The sequence below is a fragment of the Eulemur rufifrons genome, chromosome 7, assembly GCF_041146395.1.
Source record: "Eulemur rufifrons isolate Redbay chromosome 7, OSU_ERuf_1, whole genome shotgun sequence".
NCBI classification, from domain to species: Eukaryota; Metazoa; Chordata; class Mammalia; order Primates; family Lemuridae; genus Eulemur; species Eulemur rufifrons.
In genome coordinates, this window is record NC_090989.1 from 159,704,445 (window position 1) to 159,727,407 (window position 22,963).

At 43.1% G+C, this 22,963-nt stretch overlaps 1 protein-coding gene across 2 annotated transcripts in view; it reads right to left on the reverse strand.

The window, feature by feature from the left end:
• Positions 1 to 22,963, reverse strand: part of ERC2 (ELKS/RAB6-interacting/CAST family member 2) — an 887,395-nt gene that overhangs the window by 150,819 nt on the left and 713,613 nt on the right. For both annotated transcript variants that reach the window (XR_011233902.1, XM_069473718.1), the window contains exon 17: positions 14,836 to 14,901. Coding sequence is in view for 1 of the 2 variants with exons in the window: in XM_069473718.1 (XP_069329819.1) it covers positions 14,875 to 14,901 (27 nt within the window). In the remaining variant the exon portion in view is untranslated. The remainder of the gene's footprint in view (positions 1 to 14,835; positions 14,902 to 22,963) is intronic.

Genomic DNA, 22,963 nt, shown 5'->3' on the forward strand with positions numbered 1-22,963 from the left:
CAGCTGGTGGTGGCCACATAATACTGAAGAAAGAACACAGGATGTGATGGTGAGTGACAGAACGAGGGTCCAGTCTAGGCTCTCCCAACTTGGAGCTGTGTGACCGCAGAGGTGTGATTTAACCTGTCCTTTGTAAAATGGGGCAACCTAAAACCTGCACATTGGGGCAGAGGAGGACTCAGTGGAGTTACACATGGACAAAGGAGGCCTTCGTTAATGGTTGCTCTCCACCCCAGGACAAATTATGCTCATTGTCATGACTTGGATTCCGCAGCTACGAGGCTCACAAGACTCCACTGGTGTCTGTTTGCTGACTATAACCCCTCATTCCAATGTGGCTGTGTCACTTCCTTATCTTCCCTTTAGTTTCTTTGTGTGTTACCCCTCTTGACCTCTGGCCCTGGTGTTCAGGCCACACCACACAGCTCTCTCAGTCAGCCTGTTGAACTGCCCACGCCAAACTATATCTACCCAGAATCAGCGGCAGCACAGATCATGCAACCTAAAGTTGCCCTGGGCTAACATGCAGAGTCCTTGAATTCTCCCAATGACCAGCACCTTGTGTTAACCAATGGATGATTAAAAATATACCTTGCCTGGGTAAGATTACTCAAGGAGAACAGCAACTTGTCTGTATAGTTTCTGTTGAGTTGCACAGAGTAGGTACTCAATAAACATTTGTCGAACTGATTGCCAAACAGGTGAGCATTAGTTAAGTGCTACATGGTGTGGTATGCAGTGTTTTTCCTCCCAGTGTCTTCTTTTGTTTCTTTTCAAATAATCTGAATAATTCGTAGGCAGGAACACAAGAGCTTAGTTTTTAATCTCATCACCAAAGCACGCTCCAAAGAGGAGACATTCCTTTGGCCTTGGTTGTTGGCATTTCAGATATAATTACATTTTTCACCCTAAAATTTCCCAACTAGATTAAGAGTTATACACAAAGTCTCCTTAACCCTCTGCTCAGAAGCTTGTACAAGGAGCTCTACCCACTTTTCATGTGATTTCTGAAAGATGCCAGCTGCTGGCAGCCATGAAACATGAAACACAAAGGACTTGTAATCTCCTGGAACATACCCTGCTTGCACAATTCCTTGCAGCCTCTCTAAGAATACACCAAAGCCTACAAGTGTGTACATGCTTTTCTGCACGCAAAGAAGATGCAACATTGCCTTTCTCAACAAGCGGTTTCCAATATTTCCTTTATTTATTCTGGATCGGCCAAGATAAGAGAGCACAAACATCCGGGAAAAAGACAGCTTTCACATTTTCTTTGCAATTTCATTTATTTTATGGCCTCTGTTGAAGTTTGTCCTGACTGCAAGACATGGAGATGTTTCTTGTAATGGTTGAAAAGTTTTATGCTTTTTTATGTACCTAATTCCAACCAGCTATTAACTGTGCTATTTTATTGAGGGCTTTTGAATTTGCAGGCATGTATTTTTTGTTGCCTAGACTATTTGCTTGATCCTAAGAGAGTAATATCCAACCCACTCCAGGAAGGGGGCTTTTGGTGCAAAGCATGAAGACCCCCAGGGAGAATTGTTCCATTTGTGCCTTTAGCAATGTGTGCCACTGCAAGGCAGTTAGAGTGGGCAGCCTCGTGCTCAGTGTTCAGTCTGATTCAGGAGACATGTAGCCAGTCAACATTTAGATATTTCTAACACACAGTAGATATCTGATAAATAATCACAGAGATCCTGATCCTGCGAACCTGTAATAGGTGATCAATATAGTGTCAGAGAAGGTAGCAGTGGGGAAGAAAATAAAAAAATAGAGAATAGTATTTACTGAAACAGAGACTAGTATTTACTGAGTGCTTTCTATATACTAGCATTGGGCTAGAATTTTATATTATTGTTTCATTTGATCTTAAGAACTCCAGAAGAGAGGAAAATTTTTAAAAAATCACTTTCCCCATTTTCCAGATGAGAACAGTGGGGATCAGAGATATTAAATAATGTGTCTGAGGTCACACAGCCATTAAGGAGCAGATCTGGAAGGCAGAGCCCACAACCCCACCCCATGAGATCCTACTTGCAGGATGGACATGCTGGGGCAGAAAGAGGTGGTGCAAGAAGATATGAGAAGGAAGCAGAGAAGTGTCAATGCAGAGAAATCCTAAGGTGCGGAGGAGAAAAATGGTCAGGGCCCTTGTTGGCTGTCTTCACGAATCTGGGGAAAATGGGCCCATCTTCCCTTTCCCACGAGAGGGGGCTAGGTGGGGGGCTTGAAGACTGGAGCAGAGGGCTGGAAAGGGTCACTGTGGGGGATGAAATGTGAGTCAATACAGACAAGCAATAGCCCTGCTGAGTGACTGGCTTTGGAGTCAGACACACCTGGGTTCGAATTCCAGCTCTGAAATTCTGGAGTTGTGTGACTTTGGGCAAGGAAATTCCCCTGCTGTGTCTAAATTTCCTCCTCTGGAAAACAGGATCATAGTAGTACCTACTACATGGGGAGATGTGAGGACTGAATAAGATGTCCAATGTGAAAGTACTCAGGACAAGTGGCAAACAGGGACCCACTGGTCCAATCCAGCCCACCACTGGTTTTTGTATGGTCTGCAAGTTAAACATGGGTTTTACCTTTTTAAACAGATGGGGAAAAACTTTTATTAATAAAAAAGAATATTTTGTGACACACGGAAATTATATGAAATTCAAATTTCATTGTCCATAAATATAGTTTATATTGGAACACAGCCATGCCCACTCATGGTCTCTGGCTGCTTTTGCACTGCGAAGGGTTGAGGAGTTGCGGTCAAGACCACACGTGGTACACACATGGCTTTGCACTGCTGCTCACGTACTGCAAATGGCAACGAGGCCCCTGTGACTTGACAGCACTTTGAGTGCCACGTGCATCACCTATCTGTGTGGACAGACATTTATAAAGATGAAATGCATAAAGTGCCACTACAGATCAGCACTCACAGACGCACATTTGCAATAGATTTTGATGACAATGACAGAGAATACTAATTCTGAACATCAATGAAGTGAAATGATATTCCCCTCAAAAAGAATCCTACTCTTTCATTAGTCGATACGCATTATAAAAAATTACACTCATACTTTGAATTTCTTCAATAAAATAATCTATGAAAATTTTTTTTTTTATTATATAAATACCTACACCCTTGATTTTGCCTTTTGGCCCAAAAGCCTAAAATATTTACTACCTAGGCATCACAGACCAAGTTTCCTGGGCCCTGACTTAGGACAGAGGCAAGCACGTGGGACTCAGCACAGGAAGGGAAACGCCAGCTCTCACCTCTGCCAACATCCGGCCCCTGCACCATTTCTATCACAAAGGCAACTATGCTAAAGGCCCTAAATTCCAAGTCCCAGGTAAATACTGAGCAAAACATAGTTGCCGCCCAACACAGTAAGGAAAAGAAAAGTCTAATGGTGCTGGGCTACCTGTCTTCTCCTTTTCAGGCACATTCATCCTTTTTGGCACAAAGTTCTGCAGGCTTCATGGCAACTAACTCAAGTAATGGAGACAGCTGCACCTGCTCTGGCAAATGGCCCATCCTGAAGACCAAAGAGAAGGCAGGCTGCAGCAAAGCTTTCCCCAAATACATTCTGTATATTCCAATTCTACACAAGAGCCTGGGAAGAAAAGGGCCCAGGCGCAACAAGCACAGCAAACCCTCTCTCTCAGAGCGTGACAACTAGACTGAGGACACTGACCTATGAAAGGCTCTGAGAAGGCCTGCAACAAAGAAACCTATTTAATCCCATTTAATCCAGTTTTGCTCAAACTTATTTGAATATAAAATGCCTTTATTATCATTTTTAAAAATAGTGTTTCTCAATATCCAACACCATCAGTGCTCTGAGGAACACCCTTAGGGAATTACCACCATAGGGGAAGGAACCGTTGACCAAGTTCACATCCTAGTTCTCTTGTGTCCTCTCTCTACAGCCCCGGACAAATCTCAACTGTCTGAATCTCACTTTCTTATTCTATAACATAGGCATGCTGTCACCTGCGTGCCGCCCTCATAGAACTGAGGGGAGGTCACATGGAAATCAGGGATGTGGGCCATTTTCTTTAACCTGGCACGGGTGCTACGTGAGTGAAAGAGAAATAGAAGAAGTGGCAGTGTCAGCTCCCAAAACTTTAAGGTGCCTTCCCCAAGATAAATGGATGAGGCATAGAGCTACTGGGCCGAAAGCCTTCCCTTCAGTGTTTGCTGGGACTGCAGTAACCTGTGGAGGGAGAAATGAGAGAGCCCATCCTTCCCCGTCCCTGGTCCCTGCAGTGGGGAGACACCCCAGTTACACACAGCTCCTGCAGGCTTCCACACCAGGTGCTCGCACTCACCCAGGAAGTGTGGAAACGGCTTAATAGTCTGGCCTCCCTCAACATGCTAGTGCATCACAATTTTTAAAAATAATAACACAGAGAAAATTCATCTGGCACGTCTCAGCCTGCACCCTCACACACCGTCACCCCCTCATCCGACTTATCAGATTTCACCGTGTCCCAAGCCTGTTGTATAAGGAGGGACAAAGATTGCTCTTTGGCTCTGGAATACTTCCTCATTCTCCCTTCTTGTTTCCACATTCCATGAGAGGGAAGGACAGTCCCTTTCTGTGGCCAATTGTACTGAGCGACTTGGGATCCTGAATCGTGTTTCGGACCAGCTGGCGGAACTGCAGTTAGCCGTGCCAGCCATTCCTCCCTCAGAAGAAAACGAGCTGGTCTCTAGTTTCCTAGCGTGTCACCTGCCTTCAGACAAAGAGGAGTGAAAACAATTTTCTCTAACATGATTTTCATCACGCTCCCAAGCTACTGCCCCAGAGCCAGGGCATACGAGCACAAAAAATAAAATTAAAAAATCATAAAACCAAGTAAAAACAACAGCAGCCAAAGCCTCACGTGCAGAATCTATTCACAACCCAATGCCATGTGGCAACGAGGAGACTCCCCTTTTAATCACAGAGGGGATTTTTTTGGTAGAGGGATTTGTACTTTCAAATAACACGGTTACATCAGAGATCAAGGTGTGCAGGAAGAACGGAGCTGTGACTCCACCGCACCCTGGCTCAGGGCGGCCACAGGCATCCCTCAGCTGACACCTGAGCGGGAACAGTGAAGCCTCCCGCCACTGCCAGGAACAAAGCCACTGGGCATCCCTGCAACTCCTCCTGGCCCCGCACCCCCAGGCTCTAACATGCCCACCCCAGCCTCTGATCTCCCCCAGCCCCATGCTGAGCAGATCTCAAAGTTATAAACAGATGCCAATTTATGCACATGGCAAGACAGTCACGTGATGCTGAGTGAATGACAGCCACAACAATAATAGCCTTACCTACCCTTAAAGGCTTAAGCCAGCAGGTAAGAGTGGCAGAACCAGTATTTGAACTTGGTTTGTGAGGCTCTAGAGCCTGGGTGCTTCCCCAGCCAAAGACTATACAGAGTTGGACTCCTGTCTTCTTCAAGTAGATATGTACAAGACCATTGGTGTAGGAAAGGTATGGCAGGATATATACTGAACAGTTAAAAATGATACTCTCTCTGAATGAAGGTTTTAAGAAATTTTCTTGATATTCTCATAAACTTTCTAAGTTTTCTGCAATGGATGTAAAAGTAATAAATGGGGAAAATGAAGTGGTTTCTGTAAGAAGCTAGGTTTCCCAGTGAGAGTGATCTTTGCAATTTTTGTTTCAGAGCTTCATCCTATGCGTTCCTCTGGTGGACAAAGGTACAATGTACAGAGAAGGGGTTTTTAGCCACATATGGGAATTTGCCTTTTTATTCAAGGTGTAATAGGCTTAACTGAGAAATGATCTTTTCTCAAAGAAATTATAACAATCTTTCTTTTACAGCTCTGTTTCTACCACTCTGCATGTACACAGTGAGTGACACACTAAGGAAATGTTTAGGGACAGGCAGAATCTGAAGCTGCCCTCACCCTGCGACCACCAACACAGACATGACAGGAGGAGCCCTACTTGTCAGGACACAAAATGGGGTCACAAATGAGCCGGGATGGCCCTCAGGCTGCAGGAAAGCTCTGAAGGCTGAAAGAAATGGCAAGGGACCCCCTTACACAGACTCAGCATCTCAGTGATGTTGTCACCATGGGAATGGCCCTGTGAGCGGCAAGGCAAGTGTGACCCAGTGTATACAAATGCAGGATCTGCTTTCCAGACATGGGGGCTCAATACCCAAATCTATTCCACTCAAGACTGAACACGTGAGCAGCTTAGATCAGGACCTGGCATGGGGGAAGTTCTCAGTTGCTGTCTGCTGTCGTTCTTAGCATTCGTGTTATGTTTCCTGGAAAACAAAGCTGGAGGCCATGTACATTTCCATCCCAAAGGCTCTGACACCCATGTTCACGGGGAAGGCACAATGGTGACTGCAATATCTGTTTCATGAGAATATCTGGTAGCCACCAGGTAGGCCAGCAATTGCCCTGCAGGGATCGTGTTAGTCTGGGGAAGGCATGTCGGGGGCAGGCCTGCAGGGACAGTAAGGACATCTTGGTGTGGCCAATGGCCTCCAGCCAATTGATTCCTCAATGGCAGAAAGGAATACAGCCATTCTGATTGACACAGCCAGTGGTGGCCACAAACGTGCTCTTATTTTAGACGTTGTCTGTTTTTTCCCTTCTGTTAGGGCCAGGAAGATGGTTGGAAAGAGATGGGGCTGGAGTTTCCATCCTTGAACCAACAAGAAAATTCTGGCCAGAGTGTTACATTGCCCACCAATTGGATGGCTCCCCAAAGCAGGCCTCTGAGAAATATCTACTGTTGGTCTATAAGTCTCAGAATGAGACCTATGGAGCCTTCTCAAGTCTGCATTTATGTGGCCTAAGAGGAACCCCATAGGGTCCCCTGAAAATGCCATTCTGGCCATATGTTCGAATGCTAACTCTTTTGGAGAGTTTTGGATCTAAAATGGTGCCCTGCTCTCATTTAGTGGTACATTGTTTAAAAACACTTTCCATCTTTCTGATGACTTAGATGATCCTTTGAGAAAGAATGTGCATAACATTGTGATATCCTAGGTGTAAGACACAATTTATGGTCAGGACTGTCACACATGGTCATGCGTGTCATTTTGTCACCTGCTAACATCGACAGTGCTAACTGCCATGGGCGCCTCTTTCCTTACTCCCACCCGTGGCAGACTTTTAGGCTGGATTTCCCAATGTCCACTGAGTTCTTTTTTTTTTCTTTTAGTATTCAGCTTTTCATACCCCTCCCACCCATTGATATCTGTGTCTCAAATTAATTTTCGCCAGATGTGAGCGTCCAGACTTCTCCAAGATTTGTTATTTTCCCTCCATGTTCCTAACCTTCTTCAGGCCATTTGTGTGATTTCTCTGACCTTGCTAGCGTTTCCAACACCTCCCAAATTAGTGTCATCTGTGACTTTCCTTCACATGCTCTTTTCTCCCCTTTACAGATCATTAATAAAGAGGTTAAACAAGACCAGACCAGCACCACACTCCAGAGCAAATGACAAAGGGCTGGGAGAGGCGGCGTGTTCCCTGTGCGCCAGCCCTGGCACAGGAAGGATGTAGTGTAATGCAACAACACTCTGCTAGACACCTCCTGCCTCTGGCCTGTGGTCATTTATCACCACTGTTTGTTTATGATTTTTCAGCCAGATTTCAGGTCCTGAGAGTGTGGTCATATCCAAGCCAACATGCATTGCTTTGCCAGGTCACCATTATGAGCTCCAGAAAAACCCACAAGAACTTATTTACTGCACTCCAGTCTGCTTAAAAGCTTCTACACCTCAGCCTCCATAATGCTTGAGAGCAGAAAGAGGTGGACTAAGACTTTATTACCTTTTTCTCCCTTCCAATTCATCAGCTCATGATTAATTGTTCCTTAAATATTCATTGGATTTTCATGCTACTCATTAGATTTTTTTTTTTTAGCTGAAAGAAACCCTCTGCTACAAACATGGACTAATCTGTATTCTCCAGCAATTGAAACTTTCCTTTACTATACCCAAGTATCATAAAAATCAAAGGTAACTGAAGAAGGTATGCTTTTAGAGTAAATATGCCTTAAGCCAGCTAGAAGATGTGTAGCTGGCTTAGGTGTAGCTATGGCCATAGGACTTGAATCCTTTTTGATGTTCCTTTCTCCTGCCTTTTCTCTCACCTCCCAAATTCACCAACCCCACAGTATCAACCACTTTCCTCAGCTGGCAGACAGAGTACACTGTCGAGCCCAGAAGTGACAATAATGGTGATGTCCTACCTAGAACTGACTGACCCCACACCGTGCACCAGGCATGGGCTGGCATCTAACTCAGCTCATTTCATCTGATCCCCACAGCAGCCCTGGGGGCATGCACAACCTGGCCCAACAGAGGAAACAGAGGGGCAAAGATGGAAGCTGACTTATTCAAGGTGACCCAGACAAGCGGTGCTAGAGCCGGGATCAAAACCCAGGCCCATCTGAATCCACAGACCACACTATTAGCCATCCTACCATGCTGTCACCCAGTCTCCCATAAATGAGTGCTTCGTCCCTTTTCTGAGTCACTGGCCCCTCTGAGTATCTGCTGAGGATCACAGATACTCTCCTTGGAAGATGTGCATACCTCCACATTGAAGTCCATTAACCATGGCAGGGAATTTGTAGACCCTCTAGGGTTTGTGGACACCAGCTTAAGAATCTGTATAGTTCTCTAACTACTGTTAATTCCTCCAGGGTAGGAACTATAGTTTCTTCGATGCCTTCACTCCAATACTGAGATAAAGAAATATTTTTTGAATGAATTACTGATTGCAAGAACTATAGATAGAACATTCAAGTTGTAGCTCTAAACACTACCTTTGTAAGCCTGAACAGAAGATATAAATATACAGATATCTTCCAGAGGAGGGAAAAAAAAAAAAAGAAGAAAAAGAAGGCAGTGGGGACAGAGATAAAGCAAAAACATCTCACTTTGCCCAGGAATTGGTTCTGCAATTGGAGGTAGGGAGAGTCATTGTCACGGTGGTTCTGAAACATCTCATAGCTACTTCTGGTTACTTCTCATCTTAACTCCTGAAAAGAGACCACTGAAAGCTTCTCTTGAAGAAAATACTATGCTCAGAATTTCAAGATGGGAAGCCAACCATGAAGAGCAGTCAACATCTCATGAGGCAGAATTCTTGATGCCTGGCAATCTTAGGGGCAACTGCAAGAACCCCATCATCTTCCTCTCCTCTCTCTGGGTCCTTTTCAGCCTCCTATAACTTCAGGGGCTTTGTTTTTCTGCAGAACACTCCCCCGCCAATGTCTCTCTATTCTATAACTACTGATTTTTCTTTGCAATATTTGCAAGCTCTCTCCTTTACTTCGAGAGTTGGAGGAGCCACACACTCCTGAAGTCAGACTTCAGCCATGCTTTCACTTTGTCACTTTGTTGCCACCTCTTTATTGCACATCACTGCAATAAGAGGCCAGAGCCCTCCCCCCGTAGATATGCAGACAGATGGAAATGAGGATAGGGCAAAAGCCTGTCTCTCCATTAGCCAGCCCGACTGGACATCTGGGAAAAACAGAACTCCGGATTCCTTCTCAGCCCCCCACCTCCCAACGATTGCCTGCTCCAGCTTTGACCGCCCAGGTAGGAATGTGGAGGCATTCTCAGTTTTGTCCTTTCTCTTACCTCCTGATCCAAGTCCTAGTCTTAGCTACAATTTATCCACTTGTCTGCATCTCCACTACTGCTGGCCTGGGTCAGCGCCATTGATTCTCTCACAAATGATGGAACAGCCTCTACTTCTGCTCCTCCTGACATGACAATTCATCCTCTATACAGCAGCCAGGCTTGTTCTACAACATAAATCAAATCATGTCATGTCCCTGCTTAAGATCCTCCAATGTCTGCTCATTTTTCTTAGGCTAAAACGTAAACTCTCTACCTTGGCCTAAAAGGCCCTATGCTTTCTGGCCCCTTCCCACTTCCCCATCCTTATATCACTGTTTTGTGCTCTACTCAGAGGTACAGTCTTCAAGCTCCTTCAGCCCATAATCTCCTTCTCACCTCCAGCTCTTTGCATGCCTGCCCAGGACCACCTCCCAAACATACGCCTTGGTGTGGATACCTCTTCATTCTCCCTCTTTTAAGACTTGGCTTACAACTCACTTCCTTGGAGAGATGCTCACTGAACATCCTTTCTTAAGTATATTCCTCATGTTAATCTCAGTATCCTCCTGGTTTCCATCAAAGCAATGATCAAAATGTATAAGGTTTCTATTGGTATGTTTAATTATTTATATTCTGTTTCCCTCAATCAGATGGCAAGATCCATAGGGTAGCAACCATGTCTATCTTATGCATCATGGTTTTCCCAGCCTCTGACCAAGGACTTAACCATTTGATGAAAGAATGGACAAATGCATGAATAATAAATGAATGAATGAAAGTCTTAGTAGTCAATGGCATAAGAAAGAGATATATCAGATCCTCAGTCACAGGAGCTCTAAAAGAGAGCTGGAACCCATTCTACTAAGTGAAGTATCCCAAGAATAGAAAAATAAGCACCACATGTACTCACCAGCAAATTGGTTTCCCTGATCATCACCTAAGTGCACATTTGGGAATAACAACAATTGGGTGTCAGACAGATGTGGGGGGTGGGGGGAGGGGATGGGTGTATATCTACATGATGAGTGCGTTGTGCACCGTCTGGGGAATGGTCATGCTTGAATGTTCTGACTCGGAGGGATGGGGGGGCATGGGCAATATACATAACCCCATAGTAAGCTGAAATAAAAAAAAAACCCACAACACTAGTAGGTATCTCTGTACAGGACGTGTAAAAGAAAATCTTCACTTTCCATAGAAACCTCCACTTCGTATAGAGCCCAGGGCTCCTTCCATGACTTCTTTCCCCATGGCCAGATTTCTGTTGGCCCAGGACAAGCACAGGCCTAGTGTACAGACCCTGTCTGCTAAGAGAAGGCAAGAAAGGTAAAAACTTCCCAGCCTCAATAAAACATTTCCTTCCTCATTCTTCCATTCTTCCCAAGGCGGGGCTTTCCAGGGAGTTCCACTGGCCCTTCCAGCACTGCTTTTATGTGTTGAAAACCCTTTCCTCACGTCTAGATGTTGTGGGATTCGTACTTGCACTCGCCATAACACCGTCACATGTGGCTGACACAGAACTACAGCTCTTCATTTTGAAAAAGACGCATCTACCAGCATCGCAGCCCCGTGCCAAAACTCGTTAATGCCACATCTGTACTTTTATGAATCAGGTCCTAAAATTTGCATATGTTTTCAATCAAAAAAGACTTATTCCTTTCTAGGGGCTTAAGAAATAAAAACTTGTGTTCTATGTCTGCTCCATTACAAGAGTTCACAGTAAGAGCCCGAACACTCAAATGTCAAGGCGGATGTGGCACTGAATCTCACGAGGTGCCTTGATTTGCTCTCCCACTGCCCACTGCATTGAATGGTCACAAACCAAAGTACCTCTTGGGGGTCCAAGGAAAGCACCTTTGAATGCAAATGAAGAGTTATTTGCTGACACAAATGATGGCTACATCAGGCAGATTGTCCCCCCCCCCCCCCCGAAGGAAAGTTATGGAGAACTGAGCAGCTGCTGTTCCGGCATTTTGCAAAGTGGGTTAGAGACATAGTTGGGGCTCAGGAGCATATTTTCACAATCCAAATCCTGTGTGTGCACATGAGTCCGGGGCGGGGGGCGGTGGTTAGGAGCTGGGGTGAGAGGACAATGGTTGAATATGTATCGCAGAGATGCGATGAGGGCAACGACTTGCTCAAAATGTGATCCTGTGGAGGCTCTAGAAAACCAGAACAACAAGACAGGCCACAGGTGAATCCTAGGCATATGAAAACAGGGACACGGATGAGCTGATGGGAGGGAGTAGAGAGAAGTTGGAGGCAGAGTACAGGACTCTATTGTGGGTCTGAGCTGCTCAGACTCCATAATTGGGGGGCCCAGGGCAAATGAAAATCAGGGGGAGCTTATTTGAAAAATATTAAGATTTCCAAGACAGAGACAGTGGCGCTTTTAAACTAAGAGTGGAGCCCTCCACAGAGTCCAGTGCAGGGCCCTGGGCCCTGTACAGGCCACACTCTGAGAAAGCTAGGCCTGGATATGAGGTTTAAGAGGGGAGGGGTTGTCAAAACTCTGTAGAAAAGCAAACTTTCCCCAATGTACTTTGCTGTCAGAAAATACCACCCTTGAATGATCACAGTGAGACAAATAAATTATGCATGGGCTTAGTATCTAGAAGTGGCAAAAAAGGGAGGAGCTGTCGGGGTTGTTATGCTAATTCCAAGTTGTTGTAATTTTTAGAGCGACTTTTCCTAAATTATGATTCATTTCAGCACCAAAACTCCAGATCCAATTCAGGGCCTTCTGATGCTATTATGAGCATATTACTGATGTCTAGTAAAATAACATCTTGTAATGTTTCTTTTATAGGGGCCATAAATCAAAACATTCAAAACAGTTAATTTTTAATGTACCACCATTATCCATCTTTAGTTATAAATTTAATGTCTCTTTAGGCCTCACGGATTGTAACGCGATGCAAAACATGCAGCGGCTGTTCAAAAATGCAAGGTTCTCCCCAAGTCTCATTATTTAAATCCTTAAAGATATGGTTTTGAAAGCCTGAGCGTATTTAAGCACACTTGTTTAAAGAAGTCATAAAGAAAGAAAAGAAGTTTTCCTCAGAAGCCTATAAAATTTATTACAACATATTAAAGTAGGATTATATATTGACTAATTTTCTGAAGACATTTGTTTTCTGGGGTGCATGGTGTTTGGGGAAATTCATGAAGAAATAAAAGGGAGTGGGGGGGGTGACACAATTGTCTACATTTGCCTTGAGCAAGGCAAGATTTCCTATGGCTCTTGGGAACCAATTCCGTCCTGAAGATCACAATACGATTCATATCTCAGGGAATGGCACAATGTCACGAATCTTGTCAAAGAGCAGTAAAAACCTTTATTACTCAGGAGAGATGCAGCGCAGACTAGCACTCTGTTAGGTCAGGAGCAGCTTCATAGAAGAGCTCCAAGCAGGAGCCAAATTTCTCCAGACGACTCCTGAACTCTCAGAACATTCCTTTGCCTACCTATTCCATGCATGTTTTCAGTGGGTTACACAGATTTGTATTTTAATGTTGTAAATACCTTTCTTCTCATTTCACATCATTGTAAATCAATTTATACCTTCATTAGCTTTTCTGTGTAAGTAAATATGATGTTTCTCTTAAAGATAGGGAAGAATAGGGAGAAAGTCTCTCAGAGAGAATGTCTAGAATTTCTCTGGCTTCCCCACCTCCTCTTACTGACAAGCTTCCCTTTGGAACCACTTTGCATCTGGAAGTGTTAATTCCAGTGCTGTTTTTTCCCCTTTACTGGAAAAGAGAGAAGAGGCGAGATAGTCCCATGTCAACATGAAGCAGGTTTTACTGGCAGCAGGTGGATCCAGGAGGCGTTACATCTTTACTACACGGAAGGATGTTGTATCTGAAAACCACCCCTCTATGTATTCCCCTTGCAGTACCAAAGAAAGCAATTGGACCCATTAGCGGGACCTACAACAGGTTCAATTAAGAAGTAAAACACAACAATGAAACTATTGCCCATGGGCAAAACACACCAGCTCTTGGCTAAGATCCACCTGAAGCACCACTGCCATGTTATATGAAGGCAAGACTTGGGAAAGGGCACATGCTAAGTGATCCCAAAGAACTGTCCCAGACCTGTTGATTCTCCAGCACTGTGACATTTCATGTTTGTCCCAGAAAAAAGAACTGGATGTTGGATACTTTCTGGCCAGAAAAAAAATCACCATGGCACACAATCTACCACATTTTTCTCATTCTGAATAACATGTCATATGCAATGTCATCAAGTTCAGTACCATATTCCATGTAACCACACATACATTCAACTCCGGGGAGTTTGTGATTCGGTGTTAAATAGCCTGCAGTACGTACGAGAGGTGTAATTCCCAGCAGCAAACGTTGCTAGAGTTCAACGTTCCGTTTATAACTATGGTAATGACATGTGCCACTATTCAATTACAATGCAGACAGGACAGAAATAAAGGGTGGGTTCTTAATAGCTAAAAATCAGCTTTTAAAAGAGCAAAGCACTCTGAAAAAAAATGTAATGCTTATAATTTATAACGCAAAACTCCGCAGAAGTATAATTTTTAAGAAAGCAACAGATACACAACTGAGACCTGCTAATGTCAATACTTGGAATTCATTGAAAGAATTACATTTACCCATTCACCATTACTATGCCTTGATCCTTGTGTTTTCTTCAGAACTGCCATAGAAGAGATAGCACAATCCATTAAACCGGCTTCTTAGAGATGATAGTTTCAGCTCCACGAAGAGATATAGTTTTATTTTCCTTATTCCTTGCCAAACATTTGACACAACCAGAAGGACGTGAGAGTCACACCACACTGGCATATCTGGTGAAAGCAAGCAGCCAGCTGAAAACCACAACTGGAGAATTGCGACAATTTCTGAGTCCACAATCATGCCTTAAGAAGTGTGTATAAATCCTAGTAAGGGCATAGTTTACATCTTAAATAACACAGAAACATTCGAATCGTGCTAAACCCGCCCCAACAAGGCAGAGCAATAATGTGGCTGGCGGGGTGGGGAAGGGAGGTAGGATGGAGGGGGCTCTCGGGAATGATCAGGGCACGCGGACATTCTGCGCTCACGGAACACAGTAGCAGACACAGGACACAGTCACAAACATCAGCGAGCACAATTGAGCACGCACACAATACAACACTAGAATGCAATTTTTTGTTTTTAAGAAAAATGATATAAAAGATGGTTTCTCACCCCTCAAAACAAAACTGGAACTTTGGTTTACAGGCCCGGCTATGCCCATATGCCCTCCTCGTCATCCTGCGGCCGGCCCGGGGTGGGGAGGTGCACAGAGAGGAGGGGAGCACCGGAATGAAAGAAGAGAAGGTTAGTTACACCGAGATGCACTGGAAAGGCACGCTAATCTTCACTTTGTTTTTTAATCTTAAAGATTGAGGAAAAAAACCCATAGTAACTTAAGTCCCACATCACCGACTTGTCAAATACATAACCAAGTTTTGTATCTATGGCAACACCCACATAAAAACATTCCACCCACCCAGCTCTGACTCTGTGTCAAGATTGGATTAGAAGATTAAAATTAGTCGACATTAGCAGCTGATTACTTTTTTGGAAAGCATGCAATCTGAATTGCGTATGCCTAAGGAATAGATTAAACCTTTTAAGTAAGCAGAGAAGTAATTATAGTAATCAAATACCCTTAATTTCTCTTAAGCTTAAAGTATTAATATCAATAAAGGCTGAAGAAGAATTTACAAAAAAAAAAAAAAAAAAAAACAAAAACAACTCCATCTACTTGCGGGGGAACAAACTTTTTAGCATGCGATAATTCATACTGGTTATTCCACAAAGGCTCAAATATGCTGTAGTCTTCTTATTCGTCAGGTTCTATTTTGCTCTCAGTGTAAAAGGGGATGTGCACGCCATGGTATGATCATACATTTGCAGGGCATGATTATATATTTGCAATCAAATAAGTTTCAAAGAAAAGAGAGTACACTTTCAATTCAGTAGAATGCTTGGAGAAGGGAAGCTTTGTTTAACTTAAAATTGTGTTTACCTATGGATAAACAAACTTATTTGGTCTGAATTCTTGCTGAAAAGGTTTCCAAAATGGCTCTGGCCACTTTCCTCGCTTAATCAAGTGGCCAATAGGCAAGGAAATTGGATCTTCGAAAAGAGAAGAACATCCACCATCGCATAGTCCTCATTTTGAACAATTCTCAGTTTACAGCAAGGATGGAAACAATACTTATAAGACAGAGTGGTCTAGAGCCTGGTCTCACACATAATTTGGGAGCTGTGTCTTTTAATGAATCCCCAATGAAACCAGATTTTGCCATGATTTGCTTTTTTGTTTTGAAAGTCAACAACAGCAAGAAAAATAACTTGGAACATTTTTTTCACTATTTGTATCCTTATTGGTTAAATTATTATAATATTAGGTCAAATCATATGAAAATGCCCATATTTCACCAATAGGTCAAGGTAATTTTTATCTACTCACAGATTTAGATGTGTGGTCTCTGAACTGACTTTCAACATAATTTGCTTCCTTTGTATTTCTATGTATTTTATTTTATGTATCTAAAAAATTATTCTGAGAAGACGTGCAGAGAATTCATCAGACTACCAAAGGGATCCACAGCCCACAAAAGCTAATAATCCCAATGACCCCTTGAGTCAACCAAGTGATCTGTATAGAGCCTGAATTAGACAACACAGTATGAATTTCCACTTGACAATTTAGATAGGAATATTCTGGCAAAAAATCAGGTACATTGGTCATTTTAGCTGGGCTGACTTAAGTAAAAATTACCTGTGTTTATTTATTACTAAATAGTCTAATAATTGCTCCTGGCAATAAACTTCCCTTTTCCCTATATGACCTGGGAAAAATATATTTTTATATTCATTGAACTTCCTCTCTGTCCCTGGAGAAAGGCAAAGCTGATGTTCCCTTTCATGTTAATGAAGAAGAAAAGTCTACAGCCTGAGATCCTAGGGCATCCACAAATGGGCTTCAAGGAGTCTAGCAACCCCTTGAAATTCAATGCAGAATGTTGTTGAGTATGTATGTAAATATATTTCTCTGAATGAAGGTCCTAGCTTTCATCATAAGATTCTTGACATCCCCCCCCCCCCAAAAAAAATCACTGCTATAGGAAAACTCTAGGCACAGAAAGATGCTATGATTTGCCAAAGTCACAAAGCAAACAGGAGGCTTTTGCTAAAAGGCTTTTGCCCACAGCCCCTGTGACTGCTTCCTAAATGGTTGTAAAATAACTTGCAGAGCAGTTTCTTTCATTTTGCATTTAAAACTCAACAGTGTGTACACATTCAGTTTGTTTCAAATCCATTTACATAGGGTTTTAAAAAAGAAGAAAGAAAAAAGAAAAGCCACTGCCACCAAAATCTACCACTATTTTCTTAACAGTGAAATGTGGTCTAATGCAAATCACTTTTAGCAAATTAACTATATTAAAAAGTGGTAATTAATTATGATTGAAACAGACAGGAGTTGTAGCTTGAAAATATACACTGCCAATATCACTACTACTGTTCCTCATCCACCATAGGAATAAAAAGGAGCTCCCAGATGTCGAGGGTTATTAAAAACCAGATGTTCAGATCGATGTCTCGTACGCTGGTGAATAAAGTAAAGAAATATGACAGTCCAATATAAACTTTGCTAACATTTAATGTGGCAGAAATGTGAATAAATTCCTTTCATAGACTCAGAATATTATGCATTTTTAAAAGTTTTTCGTTTTTAAAGTTTAAAGTTTTTAAATGAAAATAGAAAGAGAAGTGGTGGCCATTTCTGGTCTCTCTAATCTTCAAAGCTTAAACATGAATTGACCCTCATCACCAAGTGATCTGGGTCAGAGTGAGTGTCCGTTTGGGGAATAAAAAACAAAACTGCAGCACCTAATCAGAGAGGGAGCTCCAAGTCTTTCCAAACGTTTGCAGCTGTTTGACAGCTGCGCTGCCTGCATCTCTATATGCAAATATTAATTTGTTCAGCAACCTTACCGCACAGAAATGTAAATTTGGGGGACCAAAAAATAAGAAACAGACAAGTATCACTTGATCCCTAACTTCATGCCAAGTTATTTAGAAATACTTGAATTTTTAAAATGCATCTATCAGTCCTGGGAGAGTCTGTTTCCTTTCCTTGTTTTTCTATTTCCAAATGTACTTTGCAGTGGCTTTTCTGAATGCTGCCTGGTGTTTGATCCCTTGCGTGTCCTTTGTGAGTGATCGCTCTGCCAAGAGTTGCCAAAATATCTGGATAGGAAGACAGCCTCAAGTCCATCAGTCATCTGCGTGCTTTGGTCCACAGCATCTGAGGATGGGAACATCCAATGTGGACTGAAGCCCAGAGCACAGTGACCACAAAACACAGCAAATTCTGAAGGGGAGGAGGCTTAACTATCAAATAACCTCAGGATATAGCTACAGATCCAGGGATGTTGTGAAGGACAAGAGGCCTTGATGGAAATCCTGTAGTCCCAGAACCTGGGCCCTAATGGGATTCTCTAAATACTGAGATAAAAAAAAACATTCCTCACCGGATGGGCTTCTCACAGCAGCTATGTTGATGACAAGGTCTAAAGGCAAAGGGACTGAGTCATCGTTGACAAGGTAAGAGACTTGCTATTGTGGGGGGCATTTATCAGCCCCAGCAAAGAAGCTCTGGGAAGGAGCTCTATAATATGACATGATAAATGGCCCAGGGCAAACCTTTAATTGGTCTCTATTTTGAAGTCTTAGGGACAGCCAGCAGGCAAACCAATCACCGGATATTTTTTTGAAACACCTGCAATTCTTGTTAAGTTGATAGCTAGCATTTTTCTGGAACTCAGAGAACTAGGTGCCTAATGGGGACCTTACTGTCATACCTGTCCTAGAGAGGAATGAATAAAACCATGAAAGCATCACTTTTAAATAGCTCACTGCCTTTGTGGGCACTCAGCTGAGGTCTCTGCCAAGAAGTTGTACCCGGCTTCCTTATGGGAAGGGGTGCAAGGAGATTATCCTGGTTATAACTGGGTCTGGTGTAGACAGTCTTCAGACCCACCTCCACCTCTACTTTATTCATGGCTTCTCTGAACCTTGCCAAGCTTCAAGCCTCAGGACTCTGCAAACTTTGGCTGCACAAGTCACAAAAGCAGGACCACAATGTGGAATTTATGACGTGCCCTGAGCCTGCTTCCACCAAAGCAGATCCTCTTGGCATCTCCAACTGCAGGCTTGGCCAGAACTGGGAGGGCAGACACGTGTGTGAATGAAGGCAATAGGCTTAGGCATGAGCCTGGAAAAGCGGGGCACGGAGCCTCGTCAGGGCACTAACAAGTTTTCTCCCAGGCTCGAGTCCAAACTTTCCCTCTAGAGATCACTCTTACACGATTTGTATCTGTTATAGCCTGTGGGGCCCATTTGCAGACAAGCTCTCCCCCTAATTGGGAAAGTCTCAGCCAGGTTGAGATACCCCTTCCCGCTCTCCTTAACGTAAGTGTAAGCTTATTTCTGAGCTGGGCTAGAAAAGAGCCAATGTGAATTAGCACCTACTCCAGGTTAGAGGGAGTACTGACAGCTTTCTGTGTTTCTTCGCTGAATCTCACTGTGGCTTGGTGACACAGGTATCAAGAGCCTCTTTGTGCAGATGTGAAAAGGCAGGCTCAAGGAGGGAGGTCAGGTGGCTCACCAAAAGACACCTGGACAGGAGCTGCAGGGCCAGGGTCAAATTCTAGTTTGTCTAACCTCAAAAGTACACCCTTTTGTCTCTGCCGTGTGAGTTGTGAAGCCATAGAAGGAAGAGCTCATTTTGACCCCAAAAGGCATTTGTTAGTTCTGCTTAGCTCAGCTCTGAAGCACTTTGAACTTTGCACTGCTCTCTTTCCAAGCTGTCGAAAACCTCAGTTGGAGTTGCAAGCTATGACTTAAGCTGGGTCCCTCTGGCTCTTGGAAGAAAGGGTTCCTTACATGCAAATGGAACTATCTATATGGACGTATCAGTAGCACTCTAACAAATTTTGAGGTCCCTGAAGAAAAACGCAGCACCTTCACTTCCTTCACTCTGTCCCACAACCTCTCAAATGTGGGAACTTAGATATCTCTAAATGAGTAACTATGTAATGCTGGGCTCTTGCTTTTTTGAAGGACTGGACTCCTCTGAAGGAATATGCTGCCTGGATTCCAGAGTTCCTTAGGATTGCCAAGACTGTGTTGACTTGTGTCTCCTCTGCATGACTGTGTCTCTCTTCTACTGCACCAACCACATCCCTGGGTTATTCTTCTAACCCCAACTGGTGAAGGCCAGACTTCAGTGGCTGAGGGAGAGTCTGATGGGAGATGTCTATATTTTAAGAGACCCATGGGGGCGTCTCTCAACGGACAGGCAGAGACCAGACAGCATGTGTAGCCTGGGTTGGTTCTCAGTTCACCTCACGAGGACACCCTGGGGCAGGGCAGCCATCTGAGACCTCTTTCCCAAGCTCAAGCTTTCCAGAACATTACAGAAGCTTTGGCAGCCTTTTCATTCGCTTCTAATGCAGTATCTTTAGGTGTTTTCTCAGTTTTTTTTATGCCATCATTGTGGGGCAAATTGAAGAAACTGATTTTCTATTTTTTTCAAGCAAAAGTAATTATGACAAACCCGTCTTTGGTGCACAGAAAGTGCTCAGCTGAAGGACACAAGATGCCCAGCTGAAGAAGAAAGTGCTGGAAGGCTCTACGTTGGCCAAAAATATTGTTTGGAAGCTCAAAGTCAACATCTGCTAAAAGCTGAGCCACTGCTAGATAACCATAAAAAAAGGGGTGGGAGTGAAGACAAGCTTGATTTTTGCTCCTTTGTCCATCAGTCATTAACACTTGGCTTTGTTAAACACAGTGAAAATTGTGTTTTTAACACGACTCTGGGTTCTAACCAAATTTCCCAGCCTTCTGCATCTTCATTTCCTCAGTTGCTTAAAAAAGAAAATGGGACCATATCCTGGCCCTGACACTTCCCAGGGTTGCCGTGTGAATTAAATTGGAGAATGTAAATTAAACCACTTTGTGGATGTCACAGACTTAGACAAATATAACTGAGCATATCACCCCTGTTGGTAGCATTCAATAATTTATGACCATTATTACAACAAATCTGATATTGCATGAATGCCAAAGGCCAAATGGTGTCTGTGAAAAGGATCTGATAGTGTATAAAAACGTTCTTAAATATTTTAGCATCTCTGGGCTGTTCAAAACTAGACTTTATTCAGAGCATTAATAGATGCCAAACCAGAACTTTTAAAGGGCTATTGTTCCCTCAGTAAGGTAGTTTTTTGAAATAACTCTGTGAGTGTGTGGAGTGTATGTTTAAAGGATGTTTCCAACTCCCTTTCCTCTGCCGGCTCCCTTATCTTGGGAGCGCTGCAAGTGCCCGGAGAGTGCAAGTCAAACATGCTCCTTATTACATCAGTTCAAGAAAAAAAGAGAGGCCATGGTGTTTAGCAATATAAAATGGATTTCCCTGCTTGCCGACATTTCAGGGTTGGCCACCCCCGTTCAATGGGAGAGCCGGAGTGCTGCCTCTTAGATAAATGCGACTGGATTAAAGCAGCCAGTTGAAAAGGAATCAACCCTCCGAAGTTGCCAAGATGAGCTACATCTATAAGCTGGGGAGTTCAGGCTATGTCTGAAAACCCCTGTTGACTCAAAAGATACTGCAACAAATCTCTTAATGAAAGACTAATACTGCAAACAAAGTGTAAAAGGTAGCTGAATCAGTAAAAGGAAAGAAAAAAAAAAAAACCCACTTACCCCAAATAGAGTAAGACTGAATGAAATCTTCAATAGGCTCAAACCTCCTTTAGGGAAAAATCCTTTTCTAACAGGAGGATCCCGATGCATTAAGCAGCTCTGCCTTTTCCCATACGTGAAGACCTGACCTGGCAGGGTTTATCAGATCGTGCCCTCATGTGCTTACATGTGAGGAATTAACATCACACCTAGATTAAAGAGCTTTGGCAGTAACCTGCTCCTCTGCAAAGCTGGCTTCCCCACTGCTGAGCAACCTCCTCCCTCCCTCCCTCTCCTGCAGCCCTGTTGTTGCCAGTGATGGTCCGGTGACATGTCACTGCTAGGAGAGGAAAGAGGCCTTTAAATACCTCCCACACAACAGCTCAGACATTTGTCCCCATTTCCTTCTTCACCTGTGGCAGGGTCATTCCAGAGCTTCTGCTCTTAAAAACAAGCAAACAAATAAACTGCCACCTTTATTTCCCGATAGTAAGAAATCAAATATGCTGTCCAGCTCACGTTTTAGTAGCTTTGGGGATTTTTAGTAGTCTTTGGAGGATAATGAAAAAAGTGACATCTGTTCTATTTCGTGTACTTTTTTTTTTAACCTGCTGAGTTTTAAACACAGTATCTTCCAATCTACTTATGACAAAAGAAGTATTGGAAAAGAGGCAAGTGGTTCTTAAGATTTATTTCAAAATACATGCCAGGATATCTCTGGCTCTGGTTCCGAGAGGACTGGCCCAGGAGTGGCAACAGCCAAAATCTCTGAACCCTTCCCCAGTCAACAAACATCAGCACCAACAAGAGGTTTCTTCATGGGTTGTTGAATTTGAAGGCTTCATCCCTACATGAAGCCAAAACTCAAGGCTTCTTCCAAGAAGAGGGCCATGAAATTAGATTTGCAATGCAATGCAAAAAAAAACACAAAAAACAAACAAACAAAAAAAAAAAACAAAAAACCTACCCTCTCTTAGTTTTTTTTCCTCCTCTCAAAGATGTGGAGTCTACCGTCTCTTATTTAGGCAAGGTTTAGACACACTAGCTTGTTCAGAAAACTGATATTAAAAGCCTAAAACACATAACTTTTCTTATCAGGTTACTGTCATAGGGAACTAAATATTTCTGGCTTTTTGGCTGTTCTGTAACTGTACTTTTGTAAGCTCTGATATATAAGTTAATTTTTCTTTTATGTAGGAAACATGAAGATATATTTACGTGCACACACATATATGTGTATACATAAGGTATATTCAAACATGCACTCAGGGGAAGTTAGGGAGAGAAATTTCTAGTTAAACATGATCTTGCAAAATTCTTCCATATGTGGCAAAGTCCTCAGTTCCTCTGACATATAGCAATACATACATATATACACACAAGACGCTATGTATACATTTATCCCACATTCATTTAACCTCAAAACATAAAATAAATTCTTTTTTTTCCTCCCTAAGCAAAGGCTCGGAATAACAACTCTTTATACAGAATCCATCTTCTGGGGGCAACAGAGAAAGTTAAACCCCTTGTGTGTTTGCTAGAATTCAAAGGGCTGCACTTTGGCTAATCTGCT